Here is a 27,848-nt window from a genome sequence, read left to right as displayed (position 1 = left end):
TGTTAGCTATATACCAAGTGTTAGCAGTAGTTTCAATCTGGTCCAGTCAGAAGACCACACATGACCCTGCTGCAACAATTAGAGGCATCAGTCTCGGCAGTTCTACAAAGCAGCAGTTCCTCCACTGTTTTGGTAGAAAAGGAGGCCTTACCAAAGAAGGCTTTTCCTTCTTACTGTAGTATTTAACACCATAACCCATGAGTAAATATACTGCCAGATAGCAAGAAGACCTCTCCAAGGAGGGAGGGTTGGGTTAGATTGGTTAAACACCATCATGTTTGGACTGTCCCTGTTGGTCTGGTCTCAACTCATCCATCCATCTCTGGCCCATTCTTCCATCTCCAGAATATAGGCTGTATTTTCTTTACTAAAGACATCTGGCTTCCTTTCTCAGAAGACTGGTGTCTGGCAGGTACAACAAGGCTTCATGGCCTATGTGGTACAACCCATTAAGCACAATGGTGTTGTGCTTAAGTGATTGATCCACCTACCCATCTATTTCACACCAGGTAAAGTTAAGACTTCTTGACATTTCACTGTTTCATTGTTTTTTAATTTTTCAGGATCCATTTGAATAAAGAGCAGGAAACTTACAAGTATGATCTTTTTTTTCCAAGCAAAAATTGAAATCATAGGAGTTTATAATTCTATGAACCATGGCTTTCAAGTGTTGATAATAATCCCTTCTTGTTACCCAAAGCCTAACTACAGTATTGATTTTTACAGTTAAAAGCAAAAAACAAAAACAAAAAAACCCTAACTATACTTGTGGTGAGCAGAGCATAACATATAGACTTATCAAATCACTATGTCGTACACCTAAAACTAATGTAACATTGTGTGTTAAGTATACTTCAGTTTCTTTAAAAGGAAATGAAACTACATTTTGGTAGAAAATATTTTATGTTAAAGTAGGTGGCTATTTTGATGTATGGAGGGACAAGGAGATCTTAATTTCATTTACGAGGCTGAGCATTGTAGAATGTGGCAAATGTGGAATGACTCCTAGCACTTTATTTTTGGTTTGTAGTCCTAACCCTTTCCTTGATTTTTTTATTTTTTTATTTTTTTTACTGGAAAGTCAAAAAGAGACACATATTCTATACAAGCCTGAAAGTGAGACTGTAACTCCAGAATTCTCATTCATTGTCTTACTTTGCTCTTATAAATGCCTGATACATACTTAATGTTCTTTCCTGTATTCAACCACAAATTTTTAGGCTTTCAATGGAAAAATTCAAATAATTGAGGAAATAACTACAAATAAAATTATACTCATTCCATCAACTGTCTCTTATGCCCTGAAGCTAACACCATTAGAATTCCACTAAATGTTTATTAAATGTTTCTATTAGAAGTATCACACCCTCCCTTCTTTTTGCTATAAAATTTTATCTTGAAAAACTCACCCATTACTATTATTTGTATATAATATTTTAATATAAGTTGATTAGTCTTTATTATATCTAATATTTAAATAATTGGGAAGGCTGATTTCATTATAAATTATTGTTATTTATCTTGAATCTCCCAAAGTGAACACTATTTCATTATTCAAGTAGATTGCTTAATAAGAAGTACTATACAGAAATTATATTTTATTGAACTTAACCTTTCATCAGTTAGAATTCAGAAATTCAGATTTGACAGTCATCAAGTGGGCCCCATTTGTGTGTGTGCTATATGCACCAAAAATTATCATTTTCATTGAATTGATCTCCTTTAAAGGAGGCAATTTAAGCAGTATTATTACTTAATTGAATTGTCTAGAATTAAGGTGGTATCCCTATAAACTGTTATCATTAGATATTCCTTGGATATCACTGGTGAGAAGAGGCAAATATTTATATTAATTGCTGACTGAAAAATGATAAAATCTTATTTTTTTTCCTGAGTATTGACAGAAAAAGGAGTCTTGGGTTGCTGTATTGAATTGAAATGATGTAATTCTTGTTATGATCCTTTTATAAAGTCTATTGAGTCTTCCTTTCTCCCATCTGTACCTGTTTTTAAAGTTTTCAAGTGCTTAGTGATTACTAAAAAAGTTATTTATGCGTAACCGTGCTCTACTCTTTTAGTACTGGTATTCTCAAATTGTAGGATGGGAATGTCTTATGATATTAATGCCTAAATAAAAGTTGACTTAATTGACCAGTTTTTATTTGGACTGTTACTACCGGTAAAATGAGCTCTAAGGGCTTAGAACTTGGTAAAGGTCTTGGCTTGCCACTTCAGTATAGTGGAGAAATAGGAGACCGTGTCCTAGAGAAAAAGGGACTCTGCCTATTCCCTGCCAAAAACAAATAAGGACTAAGACCCAACAAGGTAGGGCCAGACCCTGTAAATTACAAAGGCAGAAAACCATATGGTGCCATGTCATATGAAACCATCAGGTTCAGAAGGATTACCCTGAGTACATTTTCTCATTCAGAACTCTGACAGATTCATCACTGAGCTTAGTGTCTGGCCCAATGTGGACACTCAAGTTTGAAAGGATGAATACACCAAGATAACTTTATATAACACTTTACAAGCAGTTTTGTCAGTTTTATAGGACTGGGTTTAAACATAGGTAGCCCCTAAATCAAAAGAAATGAAGTTACCTTCCACTCAGAACACATTTTCCTACTGGAAATATTGTTTGTTATAGGTATCAGTGTGCTTCCCAGTGCTTTTTCTCACAGCATCATAGCCACCTTACCTCTTAAACAGGCCTTCACTGAGGAGACAGTCCCACTCTGTGATAAGGGTGGAAATGTGCAGTTATACATTGCATATTATTTTAAAAGACATGTACACGAAGAAGTGTAAATCTTAAAAAGTTAATAAGGCACATGGGGAACCTAGAAGAGCAGGCTCTTTTGTCAAAGAGCAACTCTTGATCTCAGGGTTGTGAGTTTGAGCCCCACATTGGATGTAGAGATTACTTAAATAAAAAATTAACAAAGCTTGTATGCGAGTGTATCAGTTGTGTTTGCCACCAGCAAAAGAGTGCTGTAGAAGCAGTGCACAGAGGTAAAAGGAAGAGCACTGCTAAAAGGATCAGGAGCGCCCATAGGAACAAAATATCCAAAGTGGGCAGCAGTCATCCCAAGTGGATTGGATCCTGGCTGTGTGCCCAGGGGCCGACATTGTTGGAATGCAAGTGTGGGTCACCCTGGGTATCCCTTCAGCTTCCTTAGTTGTCGTTATAATAGGCATCCAGTAGTAATAAGGTCCTCTGCAGCTTGGGCACAGTAGCTGTTCCGTAAGCTTGTTTGCATGCAGTTTGGTTAGAGAGGCGGTACTCACATTCATATGGAAGAGACTGGAGTACATTCTGAAGTAAATTCTCAGGAGAGTGCTCTTCCTTCCTAAAATGTCTTCTAAAATATTGAGAGCCTCAGTTCTTCTCCTTTCAAGCATCTCCACCACACACTATTTTGTAGTTTTATTCTAAAATCAACCTGACAGCCCCTTGCTGTCACCCTTCAGGGATCTGTTTCTTTTTGTGTTTAGTCACTGCATCTGCAAGAAACCCCAGTGAAGTACAGCTAACCACAGGAGGGATGATACCAGACTCATTCTCTGTAAGCCATAGCTATCATAAATTAACAGATCAATCCCCTAAAAAAGTCTGGGAGAGAGCAGAAATAGAGCTGTAGTTTTATTATTTTGTTTTGTTTCTGTAATAGAGCAGTAGGTATTTGATCAAGGAGTGTAAGGGGGAAGGAATGAGAAAACTAAACATGGTATCTGTGTGTGGTGGTGTTTTAAAGACTCCAGCCATTCTGAAATGAGCCGGAGAGTAGTGGGCATATGAACACAGGACTACAGGGATAAGGGTCAGGTTGAGGGTAATCCTCAGAGAAGTAGAAAAATTACCACTACCATGGCACTAGGAATTTTCTCTTGGCTAATTTGGGTAATTGTTCATATGATGACCCAGAGGCACAGTAAGATCTGTCATCCTAGAAGTATTAAATCATGTCCAAATAGGTTTGCTGTGATTATTTTCTTTGAAAATTGATGATCAGGTTTTAAGAGAAAATTATCCTCAGCGGTTATAAACAACAGAACATATTGTATGGACTATGTCCAGAAGCAGGAAGCAGTTAGAGGCTGAGGTCAGTGAGGAAGCCACTGAACACAGCCAATCAAAAGTCCCAATATGGGATGGACAGTAATGGCCTTGTTGATATGAAGAGCTCCACCTGAGTTGGATTTGTCCATGGAAGCTTCATGGAGGTTTTCTTGAAGGAAACTTACTGGTAGAGTTTGGATAGGAAGAAAGAGAAAAGACAAGAATATATAGAATTGTAAGTATGTTTGCATCTTTTTGGTTTGATAAGTATGGTTATTAAAATTTTTCATGTGAGCTTCCAAAGTATTACTTAGCTGAATGGAATCTAACTTTGTGCTTTAAAAAAAGAAATTAGATGTAGGTGGAAGAACTGAAGGACTAGGCCATTGGTCATTTTTCTTTTGTGATGCCTTTTTTTTTTTTTTTTTTTTGGTTCTTTTTCTTTGTTTTATTTGTTCTGTTGGTTGGTCACTTTTGTTTTGTTTTGTTTTTGTAAATGAAAGCACCTCTTTAGGAGAAAGAGCATTTCAAGTTTAGGGTATATGAACTAAGGCAAATCAGTCTTCAGCTTTCTGGTCTATTAAGAAAGTTTAAATCTTCTCAGCATTTGTGTGAGCATCAGTTATGTTCATTTGACTCCATCTTTTCTTTGACCTTCACTCACTCAGCTTCTCCCTGCCACATCTTTAGGATTCTTCATCTTCCATATTTAAACATAAAAAGGCTTCTCATCTTCCTTTGTTCATCTCCTTTGTCTCTTCACCTTCCCCAACTCTTCCAAACCTCTTGCCCTTGTGCAGCATCTCCCCTACTCTGTCCATCTGAGACAGCAGATGTTCATCCCATCTAGTGAGAACAGTTTATTAAATGAGTCTGTTACTGCATTTCAAGATTTGAGACAGTCATTTAAAGCGTAGTGTGCCTTCCTGTGCCAAGATTTGCAATTCCGCGTTAGGGCTGTAAAGGCAGATCTTGTGTTGAAGTAACTGGCAGAGTGCTAGCATAGGGGTGCTTCATGGATTCTCTACGCAAAGCACAAGGGCTGTTATAAAGCCTAACATCCTTCTTAGGGTCCACTTTTGCATTGAGCTTCATTTCATATTTAAATTTCTGAGTAATTCAGGTTTGAGTTTTGTTTTCTGGTGGTATGGTATTCATCTGAGAGTTGAAGGGAAGACATTTTGTGACTTTATAAAGCAGCAGGTTTTTTGTTTTAAAGTCGGCCCCACACCCAGGGTGGAGCCCAATGTGGGGCTTGAACTCATCACCCCCAAGATCAAGATCTGAGCTGAGACTGAGTCTGACGCTTAAACCTACTGAGCCACCCAGACACCCAGCAGCAGTTATTCTTAATCAGTAATTCCCTTTCATCAGGTCTCTGCCCTTCCTTCAGGCTCCTTGCTAATTTTAACAATCATTAACAGCTGAGAAATGGCCACTTACATGCTTGTTGTTCCTTATTTATCTCACAGTTTACTACAGCACAGCCATGCCCCACCCACCCCCACCCAGCCCCCACTGTGGAAGCCCTTTCTTCCTAACTACAATGCTGTATTTCTTGAAGAACTTAAATTACAAGAGCGTTTTCTCCTAATGGCTGATTATCTAAATCCCTTTCTGGAGTTTGGAAGGTTAATATGTTCTCAGCAATATTTGTGTGACCCTGTTGAAAATAGTGTATTTCAAAATGGGTATGGCCTGAGAAATTACTTGGCATGATCAAATGTTTACTTCTGAAAACCAGAGTGCCCTGGTAAGTGTGCTGTTTGGAAGGAAGGCAGAAAGACTGCTTCTGATCTGTCCTGTAGTTGAAACTCAGCCTCATAGTATAATAGCTATTTATGTGTTTCAGTTCTTAAAACCTGAAATTAATTTTACTTCCACCTTTGTGTTAAAACATTAGCACTATTATAAACATCTGCTCTGAGAAGTTGTTTCCCTTGTATCATACTTTTTCTACCATTTGCCTGATTGATGTATTTACTTTTTCTGTTTGTTTTTAATGTTTATTTTTGAGAGAAAGACATAGTGCAAGGGAGGGGCAGAGAGAGACGGAGACACAGGCTCCCAAGCAGGCTCCAGGCTGTCAGCACAGAGCCCGACATGGGGCATGAACCCATGGACCACGAGGTCATAAACTGAGCCAAAGTCGGACGCTTGACCGACTGAGCTACCCAGGTGCCCCTACTTTTTCTGTTTAAACACATGTAGAAAATTCAAATATAGCAAGATATAAAGGAGAAAGCCAAAGCACTCCCAGTATCAAAAGACAGTTCTCAGAAGTTAGTGAATATCATTCCAGTCCTCCCATTTTACATATATGAGATCATACTGTACATGCTATCTTGTAAAAACTATTTTTTACTCTTTCGGCATTTATATTGTGGAAGTATTTTCATGTCAGTGAAAATACCATCCTTTCAAAGGGCTACAGAGTGTTCCATCATAGGGATATAACGTAATTTATCTGAAGCTAAGGATATACCATAATTTGTTTAATGCTTATCTTCTTCATGCACATTTGGCCTAATTCCCATTTTTCCCTGTTAAAATACCCCTGCAGTGAAACATCTTGTATATGCCAACTTCACACTGTACCAATTTTTTCTGGAGAGTAAATTCCTAGAAGAGTTGTTCTAGCTAAGGATAAAGATGGAAACTCTTTCAGTTTACCAAAAAAGTAGATAAAAGCTTGGTTCCTAACATCAGGTACTGTTTGTTGGTGGGTCATAGGTTTCCTGTACCTCAGTAGTGCAGCCACCAGAGGCCCAGGGACTAGAGTGACAAGATGCACACTAGAGTCAGTATAGTTTAAAGACATCACTACAGTGAGGAACTGACTCATTGGACTAGGAGCCCCGTGCAGCATCTACAGTCTTTGACCTTTAGAAAGTCAAAAATGAAGGTGGTTCAGCTGAATGAGACATTTCCACAAATCTGGCCTATCTCCCAATAAAAACATTCCCATCAGTACGCTAAGCCCTCGGCCAAATACCATACAAAGACATGGGGGAAATCACTGTTTTCAGAGAGGCTGTGGTTTTAGTGCTCAATTATTATTTTTCTAAGTGATAAGATATGGAGACTGTGCATGAGGACCTCAGTGGCCCTCTTGCCAACATCTTGATTGGTAGATGAGGGTGGTTCAGGTCCTTTGATGTCAAGTCAAATGCCCACAGTGACTTAGCTAGAAATACAACAGGAATAAGAAGAACCCAGATTATTCCACTCCCAGTCCAGTGTTCTTTCTAGGAGGCCCTATAAGAAGATTTTTAGAGAGCAGGGCAGTGTAGGAGTTAAGAGCACAGCTTTGGAGTCTTGACAGATTGGGACTTAAATCTTGGATTCACTACTTTCTAACGCTGTGATCTTGACATGGTACTTAACTCTCTAAGATATCATCATCTATAAAATAAGCTTATTCCTCATGGAGTTATTGAGGAAATTAAATAAAATGTTTTAAGATATTTCAGCATAGCTCCTGGAAGGGGAAGTGCTTGAAATAAGTCAGATAATGGCTTTACAGAAAGTGCTTACAATTTGGACATTGTAAACTCAGATTAGATTGACTCCTTGAAGTTTCTGCAAGAAATCTTAAGGGTTTTTTTTTCTTTTATTTATTTAATTTTTTTTGCCGTTTTGTTAATTTTGTTTTCCTTTTTTTCTAAGACCCCATCTTTCCTATGTTTGCTTGGTTTCCTCTCAAAATGATCCAAAATAAAATTCTCAAGTCTTAAAAATAAAAAGTATTTCTTTTATTTTGGATTTTGCTTGTCTTGATTGTTAAAATATCTGTGTGTGGTGTCTTTATTTTTTGAAGATTCATGTGTTTTCAGAATGCAGATTGTATAAAATCAGTCCTTACTCTCAAGGAAAACAGCAAGCTGTTATTTTTGCCTTGAGGGATTTAGAGAGGCAATTACAGCCCCTCACCTCAAGAAGCATTTCACTGTAGTACCACACTACTGCTGGAAAATCATACAGGACACGATGTAATGGAGTGCTCAGTCATCAAGCCCAGACTTAAGTGTGGTGGGGATTCAGAAAAAGACAGGGAAGCCTACAAAAAGGAAAGAAGCCTTGAGCTTGAAAAAAATCTTGAATGTGGTATATATCACAGCAGAGACAAGAAAGGCTAAGGACAAAGGAAGACAGGATTTTATACACGAGTGTATATGTGTGTGGATGCATAAATGAGTGATGTGTCAAAACTTCCTTCTACCTGTGTCTTTTCCAGGCTTTCCAGTTATCCCATTTTCATATCAGCAGTCAGGCACAGAAACGTGCATGAAATTGATACTCAATAAAACTTAACTGAGTTACATTGTTTTTAGAGTAACAGTTCCATGCCCACACATATACAATGTAACTCTAGTGCTATGTATGTGTCTGGACTTACAGGAAAGCTGCATGTCTAACTTGACCTGTAGCCTAGGAGCTCAGAGCCATAAGCAACCCTTCCTCTACCTGCAGGCCCCGGGTTGGGAATGGTCCTATTGCTAGGATAAGACCTGGCATTCCTACCCACAGAGGCTTTAAGTCAGACTTCTAATCTGTATTTTTACCCTCTCTGCTTGCTCTCTCAACTGCACACATTATCTCCTAGGCAGTATAACAAGTTATTAAAGGGCAAACATCAAATCACCTTGTTAGTATTGTTTTGGATGAAGTGTAGATGGGGGGAGTTAGTAGATGGGAGTGAGATCTACCATACGTACATGTGAGTAAAAAAGCTCCCTTCCCTCATACATGGATACAACCAAAGCCAGGTATTTTCAAGCACAGGTGCATACCTGTGTATACCTGACAGGTATATTTAATGAGCTAAAATATAAAACATTAAATTTTAGCTGAAATGAAGTCGGATTTACATTCTAGGTAAAATTCTTGCAAAGGTTATTTCATCTATCTGCCTTGAAGATGAACTCTTAGGTAAGAATATTATATGTAGTTAGTATTTATCAAGCTTAGCATCTACAATGTACATTGACCAATGACAGTATTTGGAGAATTGAAAAAGATTTAAAAATTTGAGGATTTCTAAAGAAATCAGGGCCCGAATTGCAAGTAGATACAAGCATGTGCATGTGCCTATCTATTCCTGGTCACACATGTGTGCACACACACTGGATAATCATTTTTCCCTTGAGCTTATAGTTCTAAGAGCACAATTTATTTTAATCCTTAAATCTGAAGCCTAAGCCCTATGTGACAGGTACATATGAGAACTCATTTATTCCTTACTCAAACCCTTGGGTAGTATCAAAAGTTAGAACTATTCTGTTATCAAACTCTTGGGAGTTATTTGTTTTGTTTTGTTTTCTTTTTGGAACTTCATATCCTAGCGTCTAAATGTTCAAACTCATTTAGCTAAAAGAAAAAGTATTTTGTTTGTGTGTTTAATCCCAGCTCATACATGGGCAGTTATTTTTAATTTGAAGAGTAGCAGGTCTTAGAGATCATTTAAAAGGATATGTCACCCACTTTCTCATCCTGAAATAAAGGAAGAGCAGGAAAAGATAATGTTCTTGAGAATATCTTTAGAAATTATGGGAAAGTTCCCATATTGCTTTCTAATAATATCAAATAAATTGGGTGTAAAAGTGGCAAGACTTGAGATTCAGTGAATTAACAATGTATCTTATTAATGAAACTGAAGTTCTCTACTTATAAAGTTGGTCGGGTAGGAATTATGAGTAGATTTGCAGAATATGTAAGAGTCATTAGTTTATACTTTTGAGGGATCATTCCCTGTAGAGTATGGTGATTACTTTCTTATTTTTTTTTTCATTCTGTGGTATGCAACTCTAAGAAAACAAATTTTTAAAATAATTTTCCCATTTTTCAGTGTCCATTGAGCAAAACAAACTTTGGGAAAATGTTATATTTATCCTATAGTTTTGTATGCCTGCCATAGGTATACCACTGAGTAACCCAGGGGGATCCCAAATTGAGAATAAAGCAAGGATTAAGACTCTTGTTTTTCTAGGGGTGCCTGGGTGGCTCAGTCAGTTAAGCATCTGCCTTCAGCTCAGGTCATGATCTCGCGGTTTGTGAGTTCAGGCCCCACATCAGGCTCTGCACTCAGTACTGAGCCTGCTTCGGATCCTCTGTCGCCCTTTCCCTCTTTACCTCTCTCTCTCTCTCTCTCTCTCTCTCTCTCTCTGTCTCTCAAAAATAAAAACATTAAAAGAAAAAGAGAATTTGTATTAAAAAATAAAAAGTCTCTTGTTTTTCTGGTCACCTAAAGAGCAGAATGTTCATCATCACAAGGAGTCAAGGTGCTCTGCATAAGGGGCTCTTTTTCCTGAGACTTCCTGGTGTTGTATGATGCTTTGATCTAATCTGATGAATGCCTAAAACAGTGGGCGCTAGTGTGACAGATATCCATCAGATTTTCCCAAAGGGCACTGAGCGTTAATAATCACACACACACTGCTTTGCTCAGTGACAGCAGGAATTGTTTGGATTTCTGCCAGACCCAAATGATTTTTAGACATTTTCAGAAAGCAGCAGAAACACTATAGCTTCCTTGTTAAAAAAAAAAAAAAAAAAAAAAAAGGAGTGGGGGTGGTGGAATCAAAGATGCTGTAGCTTTGGGAGAATCCCCATACATTTACACAGAAAAAGGTATCCTTGGATGTATCAGACATAGTGAGGAAACTAAATGGTGCTGTGAACCACCCTTATTGTGAAGTACTAATTACGTGCTCATTTTTAATCACTGGGAAGAAAAAAGTGAGCTTCCAGACTAGTTGAAACAGATTCTTCAAGTATTCCATAGTAAATATCACAGCTTTAAGAGTCCATCTGAATAAACTGGCTCAACTGAATATTTTTAAAAAGTTAATATTACAGAAGTCCACAAAATACCTTCTCGCCTTAGATGTCAGGAAGATCACAGCACCTTAAACTTCATGTTAGCCAACGATTATTTACATCTCTCAGTGTATCTGGCAGGGAAGGGATGGCTAGAGTTACATTTGAAATGGGCCTTTGTCTAAGTAACAAAAGTACTTCACTTATTTTAGAATTTTCTTGTATTATTATGCTTAGTAACAGAAGGAACAGGAGACTGGTGGTAGGGATGCATTCAAATGTGTGACAGTTTAATCTGGAACCAGAAAACACCCAAAGCAGCCACTATCTTCCTCTCGCCCTCTGCCCCCACCTAACCCACATTCTGAAGAAATCACCCAAGATTAAGTTAGATAATGTCTCAAGCCAAACATTGTGATATGTACTCTAGTAAATTAACAAACTCATATTTTGTATTTTCTCAACTCTGTCTTTGCTTCATCTGTATCAATTTGCCTCATCAGATCAATGCCTCATCTGATCAATAAGATAAGATCATCTTATCATTTGATAAGTTTTGCATTACTGACCATTTTTTTCCTGTTACAGGATTATAGCTGGACAGACATCCGCTGCCCCTTTGAAAAACGAAGGGACGCAGCATGTGTGTTTTGGGACAACGTAGTGTACATTTTGGGGGGCTCTCAGCTTTTCCCCATAAAACGAATGGATTGTTACAATGTCGTGAAGGATAGCTGGTATTCCAAACTGGGCCCTCCGACACCTCGAGACAGCCTTGCTGCCTGTGCTGCAGAAGGCAAAATTTATACATCTGGAGGTTCCGAAGTCGGTAAGGACTTACTCGGTATCTTTGTTTGCAAAAAGTGTTTTACCAAGTATCTTGGTAAAGTTTCTTGGCTTTTCATACTTATATAAACAACTGGTATGGTCTTTTTAACATAACTTACATACACATCTGTCACATTGTACAGCCCATTTCCCTGAAGGTTTACCTTACTTCGTTAATTTTACAAGAACTTCAGCTTCCTAAGTTACATTAACTGTCCCATTTTTCTAGATTTTAGTTCTATGTAGATTGCTTTAAGATACATAATATTTGCTTTAACGATTTCAGAGTGTGGCTCACTCATAGACTCTTTAAGATCTCTTTACTACATTCTTGCTTTTAAAATCTATATTGCCTTTTTAGAACAGCATGTGGGCTTGGGTGTAAAACACCTTTCTCTTTAATGGATAATTTGTTAGCATCAGGAGTGGTCTTTTTCTAAATGAGTAGTTTTTCTAAATGAATATTCTAGGCGCAGACTGGATATATAATAGCATTTACATACTTTCACCTTTTCAGATAATTTCTTTAGCTAAATAATGGGTTTATAAAGAAAACTAGGAAGACCAAGTAAACCTAAGGTACAGAATTTAAATGTTAATTCTTTATTTTCTTTGATAATTTTTATTTTAGGCCAGAGAATGTTTTACTTTTGGTCAGCATATTTATCTGTTTGATGTTTTTACTCCCCCACTAGATGTCAAAAATATTTAGATTCTAAAATGTTAGAAAATTTAAAGTTTTGGGGTTTTTTTTTTAAGTTTATTTTGAAAGAGAGGGAGCATGAGCAAGCACTGGGGAGGGTCTGAGAGAAAGGGAAAGAATCCCAAGCAGGCTCCGTGCTGTCAGCATGGGACCCCATACAGGGCTCGATCACAACCTGAGCCAAAATCAAGAGTTGGACACTCATCCTCGTGACACCCAAGAAACCCAGAAAAATTAAAGATTTTTAAAATGTGACTTAAGAAGTGACCTTTTCCCCCCTTTCTTTTTTTTTTCCTTTTTTTTCTTTTCCCCCCTTTAAAAGCATTCTTCATAGAATGTCTATGAAGACATATTTCAAACACAATAAATACTAAAGATAATAGAAAGTAACTGTTCTATAGATACACTTTTTATAGAAAGCATAATATGTAACTTTACTTCTTCAGCAATTACTGAGTTTTTTACTTAAATAGTAATTTCTTATATCTGCCACATACTCTGTATTTCCCCTTAATATCAACCAATTGAATCTATCAAATTGAAAATGTTCTAAAAGTTCAAAAGAAGTTAATATTAATCAGGACCCTTGCTTCTTCCATTTGTTATTCCCTGAATTTTGCCTTCTGTAGACCTTGGTTGTGGTTGAGAATTATAAGGGTGTTGTTAAGCATTAGCAAAGTCCAGAAGAGTGGGAGATGAGAAATCATTTGGTTTAATTTTAACGTTTTTCTTCGGAAGGAAAAAAGCACCTGTTTCTTCATTAGTATTATTTCTAAAATTCTCTATTGAGCCCCTATAACTTGCAGAAGTTGCAAAACAGGATGAGCATATGTTTTGCTATTAAAATGTATAATCAAATTACACCAGAGTCATGCAGTGGTACCTTGAGAATATACTTCAGAATGGCCCAGAATGACTTCAGGGCTTACTCACACAACCACTGAGAGTAGTCAGGAAGAATAGTTTTGTTAATGGTGCAGTGACTATTACAGAATGTTAAATTATAATCCTTAGAATATTATCAGATCATAGTTTTCAGAGTTTAAGGTATGGATTTATCATCTATAAATAACTATGGTTTTTTCCTCTATAAACATTTGAAGTTTGGATAATTCCCATCATGCATAACTGGGCTTGAAGACATACATAATGTTATTTATTTAATTTTTCTTCTGAATTCAAACCAATCTTTTCCTAAATTAATTACCAATAAATAAGTACCTTCAGCAGATCCTTTTTTTTTTTTTAATATTTTCTAAGGTCTATACAAACAGGGTTAGCTTTTTCTTAAGCTATTCCTACATTTTGCTGTTATTGTTAATTAAGTTTAGAAAAGACTCTACAACTGTAAATTCCGCCCTCCAGTAACTAGTGACTTACTTCTACAATCAGCTCACTCCAAGCCCACACACACACTAAGCTAAGTCTGGTTGGGCCTTTTCTTTTACAGGAAACTCAGCGCTGTATTTATTTGAGTGCTATGATACAAGAACTGAAAGCTGGCACACAAAGCCCAGCATGTTGACTCAGCGCTGCAGCCACGGGATGGTGGAAGCCAACGGCCTGATCTATGTTTGTGGTGGAAGTTTAGGGAACAATGTTTCTGGGCGCGTGCTGAATTCCTGTGAGGTTTATGATCCTGCCACAGAAACGTATGTATCAGTTTAAAAGTCCTATTTTATTATTTTTTTAATTTTTTTTTCAACGTTTTTATTTATTTTTGGGACAGAGAGAGACAGAGCATGAACGGGGGAGGGGCAGAGAGAGACGGAGACACAGAATCGGAAACAGGCTCCAGGCTCTGACCCATCAGCCCAGAGCCCGACGCGGGGCTCGAACTCACGGACCGCGAGATCGTGACCTGGCTGAAGTCGGACGCTTAACCGACTGCGCCACCCAGGCGCCCCTAAAAGTCCTATTTTAAAATCATGCAAGAACAGACCTGTTCTTAAGTCATTGAAATCACACTGGGTATAATTCGTCTTTTAAGTAACATCGTTCTTTAGATATAAGGGTTTGTAAACTTATGTGTAGAAGTGTGTGGGAATAACCTTATGCATAACTCATTAAAACTACACTGTATAAACAAAAAAAAAAAGTCTTCTTTCAGTTAATTATATGTAAGCTCAGAGGAAGAAGATGGCAAAAGGCAAAGGAGCCCAACAGAAGAATTTAGTTCTCGTATCAAGAATGTGCATACACTTGGGAATGTGCTAGGTTTGGGACATTCGTGGCCTGGACCACTCCTCTATGCTTTAAGAAATGGCTTGACCTTATATACCCTGTGGGAGCTGCTCTCTTTCTGTTCTTGTTTGTGCAGCAAATGCTGTGAATGGGACAAGTATGACTTGATTCATCAAAGTCATAAAATACTTTTGTTTGAGGTCAGGAAATGTAGGGGAGGACACGGAAAAATTTATGATCAGTAGTAAATTTGCCTTTAATTGGGAATATCATATATTGATTGGTTTGTATCATTAATAAATTGTACCCCTAGGTATAATGTCTTAATTCTGAGTTTGTATGGGTAGATACATATTTTTCCAGTAAGATTATTCTTAAATCCAGGAAGTAAGTAACTGCTTTTTTAAAGACAAAATGCTAAAGAAATAAATGGTTAGGCAGCTTTTCTGACCTTATAATTAATGATGGAACCTGTTCAATGTAGACAAAGACAAAGCTAATGTGCAAATTACTGAACAGTAGGGGGCGTGGGTAAGTAAAATGCCATTAAACTAAGGAAATGACCACGGGTAATATCCAAGTCAGACCTTTTTTTTGATACTCAGAAACAGCCAAAGAGATTTGATAAGACAAGTAACTTGCTGATTTGAAGCATTGTTCTTCCTTTACCAGAACCAATTATTAGGTAAATATGTTCAACTTAAACATTATGCCAAAGAACTGCACCATAAGTCTTATGTTCAAGTTTTACATTTAGGAAATATTGCCAGCTTATAAAACATAGAAGTCTTCTACTCCAGCTATTTTTTTTTTTTAGTGAAAAGTAATAATTTAATTATAAAATGTGATTAGCCATGTACCATTATTTACTTATACTTCCACCCATTTTTAAAGAATTTAAAATCAGTAATTCCTTCCCCAAACAAAGCTGCAGTTACAATTGTTCTTTTCTCATTTTTTTTGCCCAGCTGGTTACCAGTGCTAGTAATAGAATTGAAAGCAACTTATCTTGAAACTTACCTTTCCTGAAGTGTTGAGACTAGAAAATCTCTCAGAGATCATCAAATTTACTATTCCTCAGTGTTTTTCAAAATATACCTTTGTACTTGCCAGAACACTGGGGATACCCCTTATCTCATCCCATCATCTGTCAGTTGAGCTATCCACCCCATCTTGTCCCAAATTACAGGAGGGGGGTGTATGCCAACTCTCTTCCCTCCTGTATCCCTGAGATACCTCTGCTTTGCCTCTGAGAAATCTTATGCTCAAAAACTAGTACTGCATATTAGTTGGAAAACTGTGGTCTCATTCATCCTGCTGCCTAATTATTTTTTTCATTTCTAAAAAAATCTCTTAAAGTAGAACCCATACCAGATAAACACCAGGATTCTAAATTTTGAGATCTTTATTCAGGCACTGTCAGTGTAAATTAGTATATTCTTATTCATAGCAGCAGGGAAAAAGTACAAAGGAATTCTGCCCCTCAATATTTTTTTTTAAAGTTACTTACTTTTGAGAGAGAGAGAGAGAGCAAGAGCAGTAGCTGGGGAAGGGCAGAGAGAGAGAGAATCCCAAGCAGGCCGGTGCAGAACTCTACATGGGGCTCAGTCTCACACACCATCAGATCATGCATGACCTGAGCTGAAATCCAGAGTTGGATGCTTAACTGACTGAGCCATCCGGGCACCTCTGCAACCTCAATATTTTATTTTTATTATTATTATTATTATTATTTACTTACTTATTTTTGAGAGAGAGTGACAGAGCACAAGTTGGGGAGGGGTAGAGAGAGAGAGAAGGAGACTGAATCCAAAGCAGGCTCCAGGCTCAGAGCTGTCAGCACAGAGCCCAGTGCGGGGCTCGAACGCATGAACTATGAGATCATAACCCGAGCCGAAGTCGGACGCCCAACCGACTGAGCCATCCAGGCGTGCCTACAACCTCAATATTTTTTAAAACTGGATCAATACATTCAATTTAGGGGAATATTTTAAAACTTACACAACTTAGCATTTCTTTTGTATGTATTGAGCTTATGTATGAAACCTGAATTCTCTATATTCTCTTCAATGTCCTTAACTTTACCCTAAGTGAAAAGCTAGTGTGACTATAATGATTCACATCCCAAAATGAAAAGTTATATGCTACAGTGATTTCCTTTTTTAAGTGTTTTGTAACTGGTTTAATTGGAAGCTAAGAAATGAAGCCTGTGGAAACAACATGACATAGTTTATGCAGTCAGAACTTTAAGAAAAACTTCTAAACACTAAAGTTCAGGTTGGGGAGAGCATGGACACAGTACATACCCCACATATGAAATTACAGGAAGAAGAAAATGTATTTTGGGAAACTTCCTACTCTAAACCTTCAGGAGACTTAGCTACAAAGATCTTCCTCTACTTACAGTGGGGTTACATCCTGATAAACCCAATGTAAGTTGAAAATATTGTTACCTTGCAAATGCACTTACTCCACCTAACCTGGACATCATAGCTTAGCCTAGCCTACCTTAAACATGCTCAAAACACTTACAGTAGCCTATAGTTGGGCAAAATCAGTTAACACAAAAACTATTTTATAATGTGTTGAATAGGTGAATACTGGACGTGAAAAGCGGAATGGCTGTACAAGTACAGGATGGTCCTAAGTGTATCAGTCGTTCACCCTCGTGATCATCTGGCTGACTGGGAGCTGTGGCTCACTGCTGCTGGCCAGCATCATAGAGAGTATCATACAGCTGGCCCAGGAAAAGATCAGAATTCAAAATGTGAAGCACAGTTTCTACTGTATGTGTTTCACTTTTGCATTATCATAAAGTCAAAAAATCGTTAAGTCAAACCATCATTAGCACCAGACCACCCACCATACATACAAATACACTCTTACTTTATATCACGGACATATGTGGAGAAGAAAGGGGTATATATCTTGAATTTTTCCAAGTCAAATACTATGTTTATTGCATTTTGACAGCTCACCATCTGAGGCTCACTGCGTGGAAAGGCAGTGGAGGTCCAGTGTGGCTCCCATGTCTGAGCTGTTTGCTGGAAAAAACCAGCATGGGCGAGCATGTGTATTTACCCTGAAAAAAAAAAAAAAGGACCAGTGTTGCCCACCTCACCTTACAGAGTGCTCTGAAAATGAGAGTGGTGACTTTCAAATATCTTTTAAAGCAAACAAAATTTATAGATATAAGGCAACAAAACAGTTGCTAATATTTCAGTTAATCATTATGTCCTAATTATTTTGAAAAAATTGTAAATTTAACTTTTAAAAGAAGAGATAGGGGTGCCTGGGCAGCTAAGTTGGTTAAGTGTCCGACTTCGGCTCAGGTCACGATCTCACGGTTTGTGAGTTCAAGCCCCGCGTCGGGCTCTATGCCTACAGCTCAGAGCCTGGAGTCTGCTTTGAATTCTGTGACTCCCTCTCTCTGTCCCTCCCCTGCTCGTGTGCTCTCTCTCTCTCAAAAATAAACATTAAAGAAAAAAAATTTTTTAAATAAGAGATATAAATAATCATATTAAAGAGTTACACTTATGTCCAATTTCCTGTTTGTTTTTGCTTGGAGACTTTTGATATGTTAGCTGTTGAGACACAAACAAGCCTGTGTGCCAGTACTCCCTTCACAGTCAGAAATGTCAGTTGGGTATATTGGATTATATGCAAAAGAAGGGATTGAGTCTCATAGAAAAAAGTAACAGTTGTCTGTGTGTATGAGGCTGTTAGCTATGATTTAGTATTCTTCAACACTTGTGTCCACATTTATATTCTCAGTCTCATTACATATAGTAGTGGCTGTGAACAAAATAACATGCTAATAAGGTATTAAATTAGACACAGTGACAGTACTTTTGTTACTAGAGCTGCCTAAAGTTCGAGTGTACATTTGAAGGTGGACATGTGAATAGTAACAGATACTACTCATTTGCTGATTGCTAGAGCCCAGTGTTAAATTTGTATTTTACTCATACATAAATATTAATTAAAACCATGTGTGACAATATTAGTATTTTATACTTAAATACCTTCCCTTTTTTTTTCTTTTTGTTACCATTTTAACAAATTATTGTGAACTACAGGGATTGGATTTCCTCCAAAGACGTGTTAGCAGTCTCCAGATATTCTCTATTTCTCATACTGTATCGAAGTTGAAAGGAGTAAAATCCCCATTTACCTGACCTTTAAATAAATTCCTCAAAACCATGTTAGACTTTTGTTTTCTAGCCTCTCAGGTGTGTGTGTTTGTGTGTGAACACATAGGTGAGTGGTAAATGATCACTTTAATTGGGATAACAAACCTTTCTTATAAATTAGTATGAGTACTTTACTTCCTGTGAACAAGTACTCTAAAAACTTTCTTTTATTTTCAGATGGACTGAGCTGTGTCCAATGATTGAGGCCAGGAAGAATCATGGACTGGTATTTGTAAAAGACAAGATATTTGCTGTAGGTGGTCAGAATGGCTTGGGTATGTGATATTAATTCACTGTTTAACTTTCCCAGTGAATTTGCTGAGACCTCCTTCTCTTAAATTTTGTAAACATTTCTTAAAATCTAAATACAAGCATTTATCACACACATTATTATACTTATTTTTATAGTTTCTGGGAACTTTTTTATGAGACATTGCAGTGTATTTAACATTGCTGTCCATGAAATGTAGGTAATGTCCACCTCACACATTTCCTGGGTAGTAGTATCGTAATAACCAAAGAACTTAGAAACATTGAAATTAAAAAAAAAAAAAAAACTTTAAATACAACTTTTAAGATTTGTATACAGACCCTGCATGGCATAATTTCCTAAACATTTTTAAAATTTGCATGAAAATATCAATATTACTATTTTTTAAATAAGTAAATTTGACTTTTTACTTTCTTAAATAATTTATAGCAAAAAATCTTATGGAGAATCTGGACTGAATCTATAGTCCACAAACCTCATTTTAGTATCTTTTAGCATTACTTAAATATATAACAAAGAAATACCTTCTTTCCCTTTTCCTGTCTCTCGCCATTGCTAAATTGATAAATGCCAGAAGGATAATTTGAATAATTATAATCAAAGTTAATCAGAAGGAGAATCCACTGATTTACTTTTCCAGAACAGAACATTTTTAATTTTGCAAAATAAATATAAATATTTAGGATTCTAAACCAACAAGTAAAAATTAAGTTAAATTTGTATTATGCTAAAGTAAAAATAAGAATGGATGGTAGATTTCTGGGCATTCATTGTAAGATTAACTGTTCTGCATGTTTGAAAATGTTCGCAATAAAATGTTGGGAAAATGCAAAAAAATAATACTTTAAGAGATCTTAGAATTGTTCATATAGTCATTCATGTAATTTTATTCTTTTGAAGGTGGCCTGGACAACGTGGAATATTATGATATTAAGTTAAACGAATGGAAGATGGTCTCACCAATGCCATGGAAGGGTGTAACAGTGAAGTGTGCAGCAGTTGGCTCTATAGTCTATGTCTTGGCGGGTTTTCAAGGTGTGGGTCGATTAGGACACATCCTTGAATATAATACTGAGACAGACAAATGGGTTGCCAACTCCAAAGTCCGAGCTTTTCCAGTAACAAGTTGTTTAATTTGTGTTGTTGATACTTGTGGAGCAAATGAAGAAACACTTGAAACATGAAAAGTGAATGGACTTCAAGATTTATTGGAGACTCAAAAATATGGCCACCAGTGCTTTGTTCCAAGAGTTTGGTTACAAAGGTTTAGTTTGGTGTTTTGTTTTGTTTTGTTTTGTTTTGTTTTTAAGGAAATTTCAAGTAAAGTAAGATCGCTATAAAATAGATGTTTCTTTTATATGAATTTCCTTACTTAATTCAAAGACCATATTTTAGCTGGCCACTTAACCAAGACATACCTAGTGAGAAAACTTGAAAAATCATAAGCATTTGGTGAAAATACAAATTCTTGAATGAATTTTACATGTGTAACTATGATTATGGCAGAGTGGGGATTGGCTCGTCAGTGAAGCAGTCTCATCTTAGCTCTAGATTCTATTTTCATACATCATAGAAGTGCTATGTAGGTAGGTCTACTTGTTTCTGTTCAGTCAAGAACGAAGACATAGTATGAAGTGTAAGTCAAGACAGGCAACTCCGATGAAGCAGCTTAGTCTCACCTAGTTTTGCTTGTCTTCATTTGTTCCATTTAGTGCCAAATTTATTCCATTTTAAAAGCAAGCCAGAGTGAGTCAAGGCATACACATATTCTCTGACAAAACTTCATAAACACATTTTGGGCTTAGAAACATACCCAAGTCCTCATGAAATATATTCAATTAAATATATTCCATCTTTTAAACACAAAATGTCAAGCCTAGCACGCCGGTTAATTTATAGTACTGTTTTACCCCGTGGTTAAAAAATGATTATGCCTCTTCACTCACTGTTAAATAAAATAAAATCATAGTAAGAATGATTAGCAAAAGATAAAGCTATTTATAGCAAATTTCTAGGTTACTAGAATAGCACTGATAGCTATACAATATCAATGTTGACTTTGAACTTCTTATGGATTTAAAAAGATACATGATTTCTTTTTGTTAGCAGGACGCATCAGAGAGGTTTGACCCAGGTATCTCCTAAAAGTTTTGTAATAATTTGAGTTAAATGTTTGTCATCTCGTATTAATTGCTTTTATGTGGTCAATAAATCTTTTACAAACCCAACTACTCATTTCTTTCCTAGTAATGTTTTGCCCTTTTACATTATGGAATGTATGGAATGAGCCATGTAAAGCTGTCACCATCAGTGTTTTTATCCAATTATATTAAATATTTTTTAACTTAAAATAGACTGCCAAGTTTTATTCATCTTTCATTTTAAATGTGTTAGGCAACAGTTGTTTTTAAAACTTGTGAACCATTGTTTCTGTTTTGATCTTCATTGTTTTATTTATATGGGGGTTATCTTAAATCCTAAAAATGTTCAAATGAAAAAGAAATTATAAAAAGCATAGTGATAGTATTTTTATTTATGTAGGGTTTTTAATGCACATAACACTTTTCTTGAAATGTAATTTACATATCCTACAATGCACCCATTTAAAGTATACCATTCAGTGGTCTTTAATATACTCACAGACTTGTGCAGTCAGCATCACAATTTTGGAACATTTTCACCACCACAGAGAAGAAACCCCATACTCATTAGCCATCAGTCCCCATTGTCCCCTCTATTAGTTTCCTGTGGCTCCTATAATGAATTACCACAAACTTGGTGACTTTAAAACAACAGAAACTTACTCTTTCTCAGTTTAAGAGGCCAAAAGTCCTAAATCGGGTTGTTGACAGAGTTGCCTCCTTCTGGGTAGAGGCTCTGAGGCAGAAAGTGCCCACACCTCTCTCCTACCTTCTGGTGGTTGTTGGAAACCCTTGGCATTCATTGACTTGAAATTGCATCATTAAAATCACTGCCTCTGTCTTCACATGTCCTTTCCTATGTGTCTCTGTGTCTTGGTGTGGTGTTATAAGGACAGTAGTCATTGTATCTAACCTACCCTCCCTCAGTCTAGTATGATCTTAACTAATAACATCTGCTGAGACCCTGTTTGCAGATAAGGTCACAGTCTGAATTTCCAAGTGGACATGAATTATAGGGGGACATTATCCACTCTGATTACATACCCCAAACAAGACAACCATTAATCTTTCCGTCTCTGCATTTGCCTACCTTGAATATTTTTATGTTGGGTTGTGAATTTTGTGAAATTGAATTAGAAAAAAAATGTCCAGTTTAATTTCTTTGAGGGCAGAACATCCATTTAACATGATTTGGTTATATTACTTAATTTAATACAATAATCTCCCATATGGAATATGCAGCACTCTTTGAAATATTTTATTTTTTAAATTATGTTTGTCTTTGAGAGAGAGCATGGGAGGGGGGCAGAGAGAGAGAGGGAGACAGAGGATCTGAAGCAGGCTCTGCACTGACAGCAGTCGGGGCTCAAACTCACAAACTGAGATCATGACCTGAGCTGAAGTTGGACACTTAACCAACTAAGCCACCCAGGCACCCCCTATTTGAAATCTTTTAAACAGACTAGCCTTTTCTTTAGGCTTTATCAACTGACCAGAACACACTATAAGATTTGATGTATTGTAATGAAGTGGTTTGGGGGGAGGGGGGTGGTGTTAGTAATCTTAGTAATTACTAATTAGTACCTATTTTCTGCCTTGGAAATACTCTGCAAAATTGTCAATGCCAGGATAATGAGTAATGATGACATGGTATATTGGCAAGTATTTTTTCTATTCCTTTTTCCTCCCCACAAAATTCCTGTCCTTCATATAAAGGTCTCTACTTTCTTTTTCATCACCATGTGATATGTTAATACTATATCCTTTGCAGTGACACTATTTTGATGACAGAAGTTTAGTTGAAATTTTAAAAATCACAACTTGAACGTAAAAAGTTTAATGTCTTCAAAAAATGCTGCTATAAAAAAACAGTACTCAATTACAATTTTGACCTAGCTTTCCTGACCTACAATCTTAAAGGAAATTTTGAATCACAAAAATAAGCCATTAAATAAACACATATTAACCAAGCAGTCTATGTTCCTTTTGCCTTATATACTGTTAACAGCAAAAATTTGAGATTTGCCGCATAGGCCAGGGTAAGGGAAATATTTGGAGGAAATTTTGCTTTTTAAGGGTGATGCCATTAACATATACCCACAATGTCAGAAAATTCAGTCCATTCCAACATGACACCAAATTAAGCCCCAATAATTTGGTAAAATGAAAGACAATTCCAGGCTGCATCTTTCATCATGTGATAAATCCTTTAACACTCTTACATTTGCCTCAAAAGACTTAAAAGTTTGAATTTATTTTCACCTTCCTAACTTCCTCCTTTGCAAGGCTATTTTTGGGAGAAATAAAAATTTTAAAGTCTATGCTGGGAAATTGTCTGAAATGTTACTAACTAGAAAGCTTTTTAGTTCCCAGACCTTTAAGCCTCCTCTCATAACAACAGTAATTGGGTTCAGGATCTGGTTTAGTCAGTTCTTGTACGGGATTTCTCTGACTTTATCTTCCAACCCTCTATTCAATTTGTTTTCACTAGCCATGTTTAATTTCTAAGAACACTTTTAAAAAAATATTCTTTCCTATAGTATTCTGTTCTGGGGATACTTTAGTTTCTTTAACGTTTTCTATACACCTTGATGTCATTCAGTTTACTCTTCTTTTTCTGTTTGCTCTTTTCTGTTGGAGTCTTTACACAAATATCTGATCCCTGGCTGTGTATTTATATTTAAAATGAGACATTTAAAAATAATTTTTGTGTACAGAGGTGGGCTTAAATTTCAGTGAGCTTTGATGCACCTGGGTGGCTCAGTCAGTTAAGCATCTGACCTTGGCTCAGGTCATGATCTCACAGTTCATGAGTTCAAGCCCCATGTTGGTCTCTTTGCTGTCAGTACCAAGCCTGCTTCAGGATCCTCTGTCCCCCTCTTTCTGCTTCTGCACCCCCCCTCCCCATTCTCTCTCAAAATAAATAAACTTGTAAAAACAATTATAAAAAAGTAAAACTTATCAGTGAGATTCATCATATGATGAGGAATTGGCCACTTATTTTTGTTGGGGATCTATCGGAGATTCATAGATACTTTTCTGAGATGTTTGATTCTCAAAAAAAATAAACTTCCAAACTCCTGGACCTTGGGTGGGGAGGGCAGTTGGGGAAAAAGGGGACTGTAAGCCTGGCTGCAGGATTTCTGGAGCTCAGGCAAAGGGGACAATAAACATAGGTTGCTTTGTCAGTACCATAATTTCCCCTTTGTTGTTGATGTCCTGGATTCTGAGGCCTCTCTGGTTACCCCTGTCACCCCACCCGCCCCTTTTTTTTTTTTTTTTCCCAAGAAAAAAACCTATCTCCCATCAGGTACGAATAGTTGCCTCACTGGGTGGATTTATGGAGCTAGATTCTAACTTCACCACTTACAGACTTTCAGTCTACTCTTCTCTGGTTACCTAGAGGCTTTTAGTTCCTGAGGCATTTCAGCCTTCTCTAGGGACATCAGCGTGCACCCCATAGATATTTGATCTTCTAAGTAATTGAATATTCTTCCATGTGCATTCAGTCCTCATAAATTGTGGTTTGAGATTTTGGTTATCTCCTAGTATAATGAAAGATGGTGTTTTTGCTTTTCCCTCTTATTTTGAGATGATTTTTAAGAGGAAAGGGGAGGGGGCATTAGTATTTTCACTCCGCCATGTTGAAATCAGAAGTTTCCTTCCTGTGACCCCACTCCTGATTTTTCCACCTTCCCCTTCCCTGACTGATCACTACTGAATTCTGCATCCATTGGCCCTACGCTCTATTGTCTCACACAGCACTCCACCAAGATGATCTCCATTGGGATCTGGGCTTGCCCATCTCTCTCTACCTTCACACACCACCATGCTCACCCTCACAGCTTCAGCCACCACTGACATTATTTTAGGCCTTTGATAACCCAGCAGAGTCCTTACATATGTTGGTGTTTGCATAGACAAGTCAGTGGCCACAATGAGAAACTGGTTAATACAAGGGGATTACTCAAATGTGAACAGTGGGAACCAAGTTCCTCCTCCCAATCAAAGGAGGGAGTAAGAAATACAGGAGCAAGATAAATCCTGTGATCTTGGGATAGAATTGGAGGTTATCAGTGTAAACTCCCAGTTTCTAATACACATAGACACAGAAATAATGTGTTGGTGTAAATGTGTGTCTGTCTATAGTACATATTTCCTAGCAATGCCCATGAAAGGGCTTGGGAGCAAAGACCTCACAACAGCAACCAGAAAACTTAAAGTTCAGATCATGGCTTCTAAGTACCATTAAAAGACCCAAGATTCCTTGGAGAAATGGCTGATTCCAAGACTGGATCAAGGAATGCATAAGATGAGCCTTGCAATCTTTTGGGCCAAGGAGTAAAGTGCTCAGAGAATCATGCGATGTGTCAAAAAACAAAAGAGCTTACAGGGCTCTCGCTGGCCAAATTGGGGAAGATATGAACCTCAAAATAATGACTAATAGATTATAACCCACTGAATAAAACTGGAAATCATGAGGCCATACTGATAGGAATAAATGAATGAATGAACCAAAAAGCTTGAGGAGGAATGACATTTTTAGACTTTCAGAGTATCTCCCCACAAAGTCCTTACTAATAACAAAAGGAAAAGAGTCATTGTAGAGTGAAGTAGCTTGGCACACACCACCTTATCAAGTGATCAGAGTGAGGCAGTGAGACAAATTGAAATTGTGCACAATCTGGGAGGTACAATGTGAAGACCATGGCTTCATTTCTGTGATAATCCTACCAGAGATGCTCAATCTGAATCCAATCCTGAGAAAACATCAGATAAATCTGCATTGAGGAACTTCTACCAAATAACTAGCTATCAAGGTCTTGAAGTAGTGTTAAGGTCTTTAATAGTGTTATGCTCTTGAAAATCAAGCAAATACTGAGGAAATGTTCCAGAATGAAGACGACTAAAGAAATATGAATAAGGCAACAATGATTCTAAACTGGATCCTTTTTTTTTTTTTAAATATAAATGTGTTTATTTTTGAGAGGTTGCACGCGCATGAGCAGGGTAGGGGCAAAGAGGGGAACAGAAGATCCAAAGCGGGCTCTGTGCTGACAGCAGTAGGCCCCATGAGGAGCTCGAACTCACAAACCTGAGCTGAAGTTAGATACTCAAACGACTGAGCCACCCGGGTGCCCCAGTAGTACATAAATATTAACGTCTTGATTTTGGTGACTGCACTGTGGTTATGTGGGAGAATGTTTTTGTAGGAAATACAGGAACTATTTGGGTGATGGAGCATCAAGTCTGCAATATAGTCTCTTATACTGTATTTGTAAATCTTCAATAAGTTTCAAAGTAAGTGAATTGAATAGATTTTTTTTTTTTTTTTTAATAAACTAGGTTAGGGTGCCTGGCTGGCTCAGTCAGTCAGCAGGGCATGTGACTTGATCTTGGGGTCGTGAGTTTGAGCCCCACGTTGGGCACAGAGATTACTTTAAAATGTTTGTTTGTTTTTTTTTTTTACATTTATTTATTTTTGAGAGACAGAGCACAAGTGGGGGCAGAAATAGAAGGAGACCCAGAATCTGAAGCAGGTTCCAGGCTCTAGGCTGTTAGCACAGAGGCCAGCACAGGGCTCCAACTCACAAACTGAGATCATGACCTGAGACGAAGTCCAACGCCTAACCCACTGAGCCACCCAGGCACCCCTAGAGATTACTTTAAATAAGCTAGGTTGTACCAGTTATTCCCAGTGCTTTGGTAGATTCCATTGTACTCAAAATCCAAAGATGTGAGCAAGAACTATGACCAATCATCCTAAACCACCAGGGATAAACCTATATTCCAACAAATTCATATTCATTGCCTCCTTGCAACCAAGCAGACTGGGAACCAGGGGGAGAGTAGGGTGTCTCACCATACAAAGGAAAAGACAGTTGTAGGATTTTGTGGGGAAGATGGATTTTAGGTAAAATTTGGTAAGCTCAAAGCAAAGCAGAGTTGTGTGTAAAGGCATCAACATCCAATCTGGACTGAGAAGTGGATGTAGGGTCGTTTTCTTGGAAACTACAAAATTAAGAAAAATATGGACTGTTCTTTTCAGGAACCTGAAGTTCCACACCTGGGTAGAAATCGATGCTACTTCTCTGTCTTCGCTCCTCCAAGGAAGAGTGGGATGTTTCATTCTTAAGGAAACAATTTCAAATAGCGGTGTTTATGTGGACTTTAAACAACTAACTTTCTCCTTTTATAGGAGTTGTTATGATACTTTTCAGTTGCTGTCTGTCCTTGAAGGAACCAGTTTCCTGTTAACCTTATAACTGGCTTTAGGTGTTACCCACCTGATGAATGGCTGGGCAGATTTTTGCTTCCTCAACAGCAGAAATGAAAAGTACGACTCGGTCTCTCAAACTACAAGTACCCCTGTCCTCCAGGGCCTTGCTGAAGATCTGTTTCCTTAACCTGCTTTCTTCTCATGTCCGACCCTCAAGCCTCCCTTAAAGTCGGAGGCCTAGTACCACGCGCAAACACGCCTCTTTCTCCACATTAACCATCCAAACATTCCGCTTTCCCAAGACAAGCTCAGTGAGTGGGGGCCGCCCCGTTCTTCTCAAACCCTATTGGGTAAAACCCACGCCTCTCATCCCAGGGCGGGACAAGAGAGAAAGGGGCGCGAGAAGATGACATCACGGTAGCGGGG

General features: G+C 37.5%; 1 protein-coding gene across 6 annotated transcripts in view; it reads left to right on the top strand.

Moving 5' to 3' along the window:
- Nucleotides 1-21,412, top strand: part of KLHL7 (kelch like family member 7) — a 69,598-nt gene extending 48,186 nt beyond the window's left edge. For all 6 annotated transcript variants that reach the window (XM_040472449.1, XM_040472443.1, XM_040472448.1 and 3 more), the window contains 4 exons: nt 11,471-11,711; nt 13,864-14,065; nt 18,968-19,065; nt 19,962-21,412. In XM_040472449.1, the coding sequence (XP_040328383.1) occupies nt 11,471-11,711; nt 13,864-14,065; nt 18,968-19,065; nt 19,962-20,245 (825 nt within the window). In that variant the 3' untranslated portion in view covers nt 20,246-21,412. The remainder of the gene's footprint in view (nt 1-11,470; nt 11,712-13,863; nt 14,066-18,967; nt 19,066-19,961) is intronic.
- The last annotated feature ends 6,436 nt before the right edge of the window (nt 21,413-27,848 follow it).

The sequence above is a fragment of the Herpailurus yagouaroundi genome, unplaced genomic scaffold (assembly GCF_014898765.1).
Source record: "Herpailurus yagouaroundi ecotype Mexico unplaced genomic scaffold, PumYag 100, whole genome shotgun sequence".
Lineage (NCBI taxonomy): Eukaryota > Metazoa > Chordata > Mammalia > Carnivora > Felidae > Herpailurus > Herpailurus yagouaroundi.
This window is presented reverse-complemented; position numbering and strand designations above follow the sequence as displayed.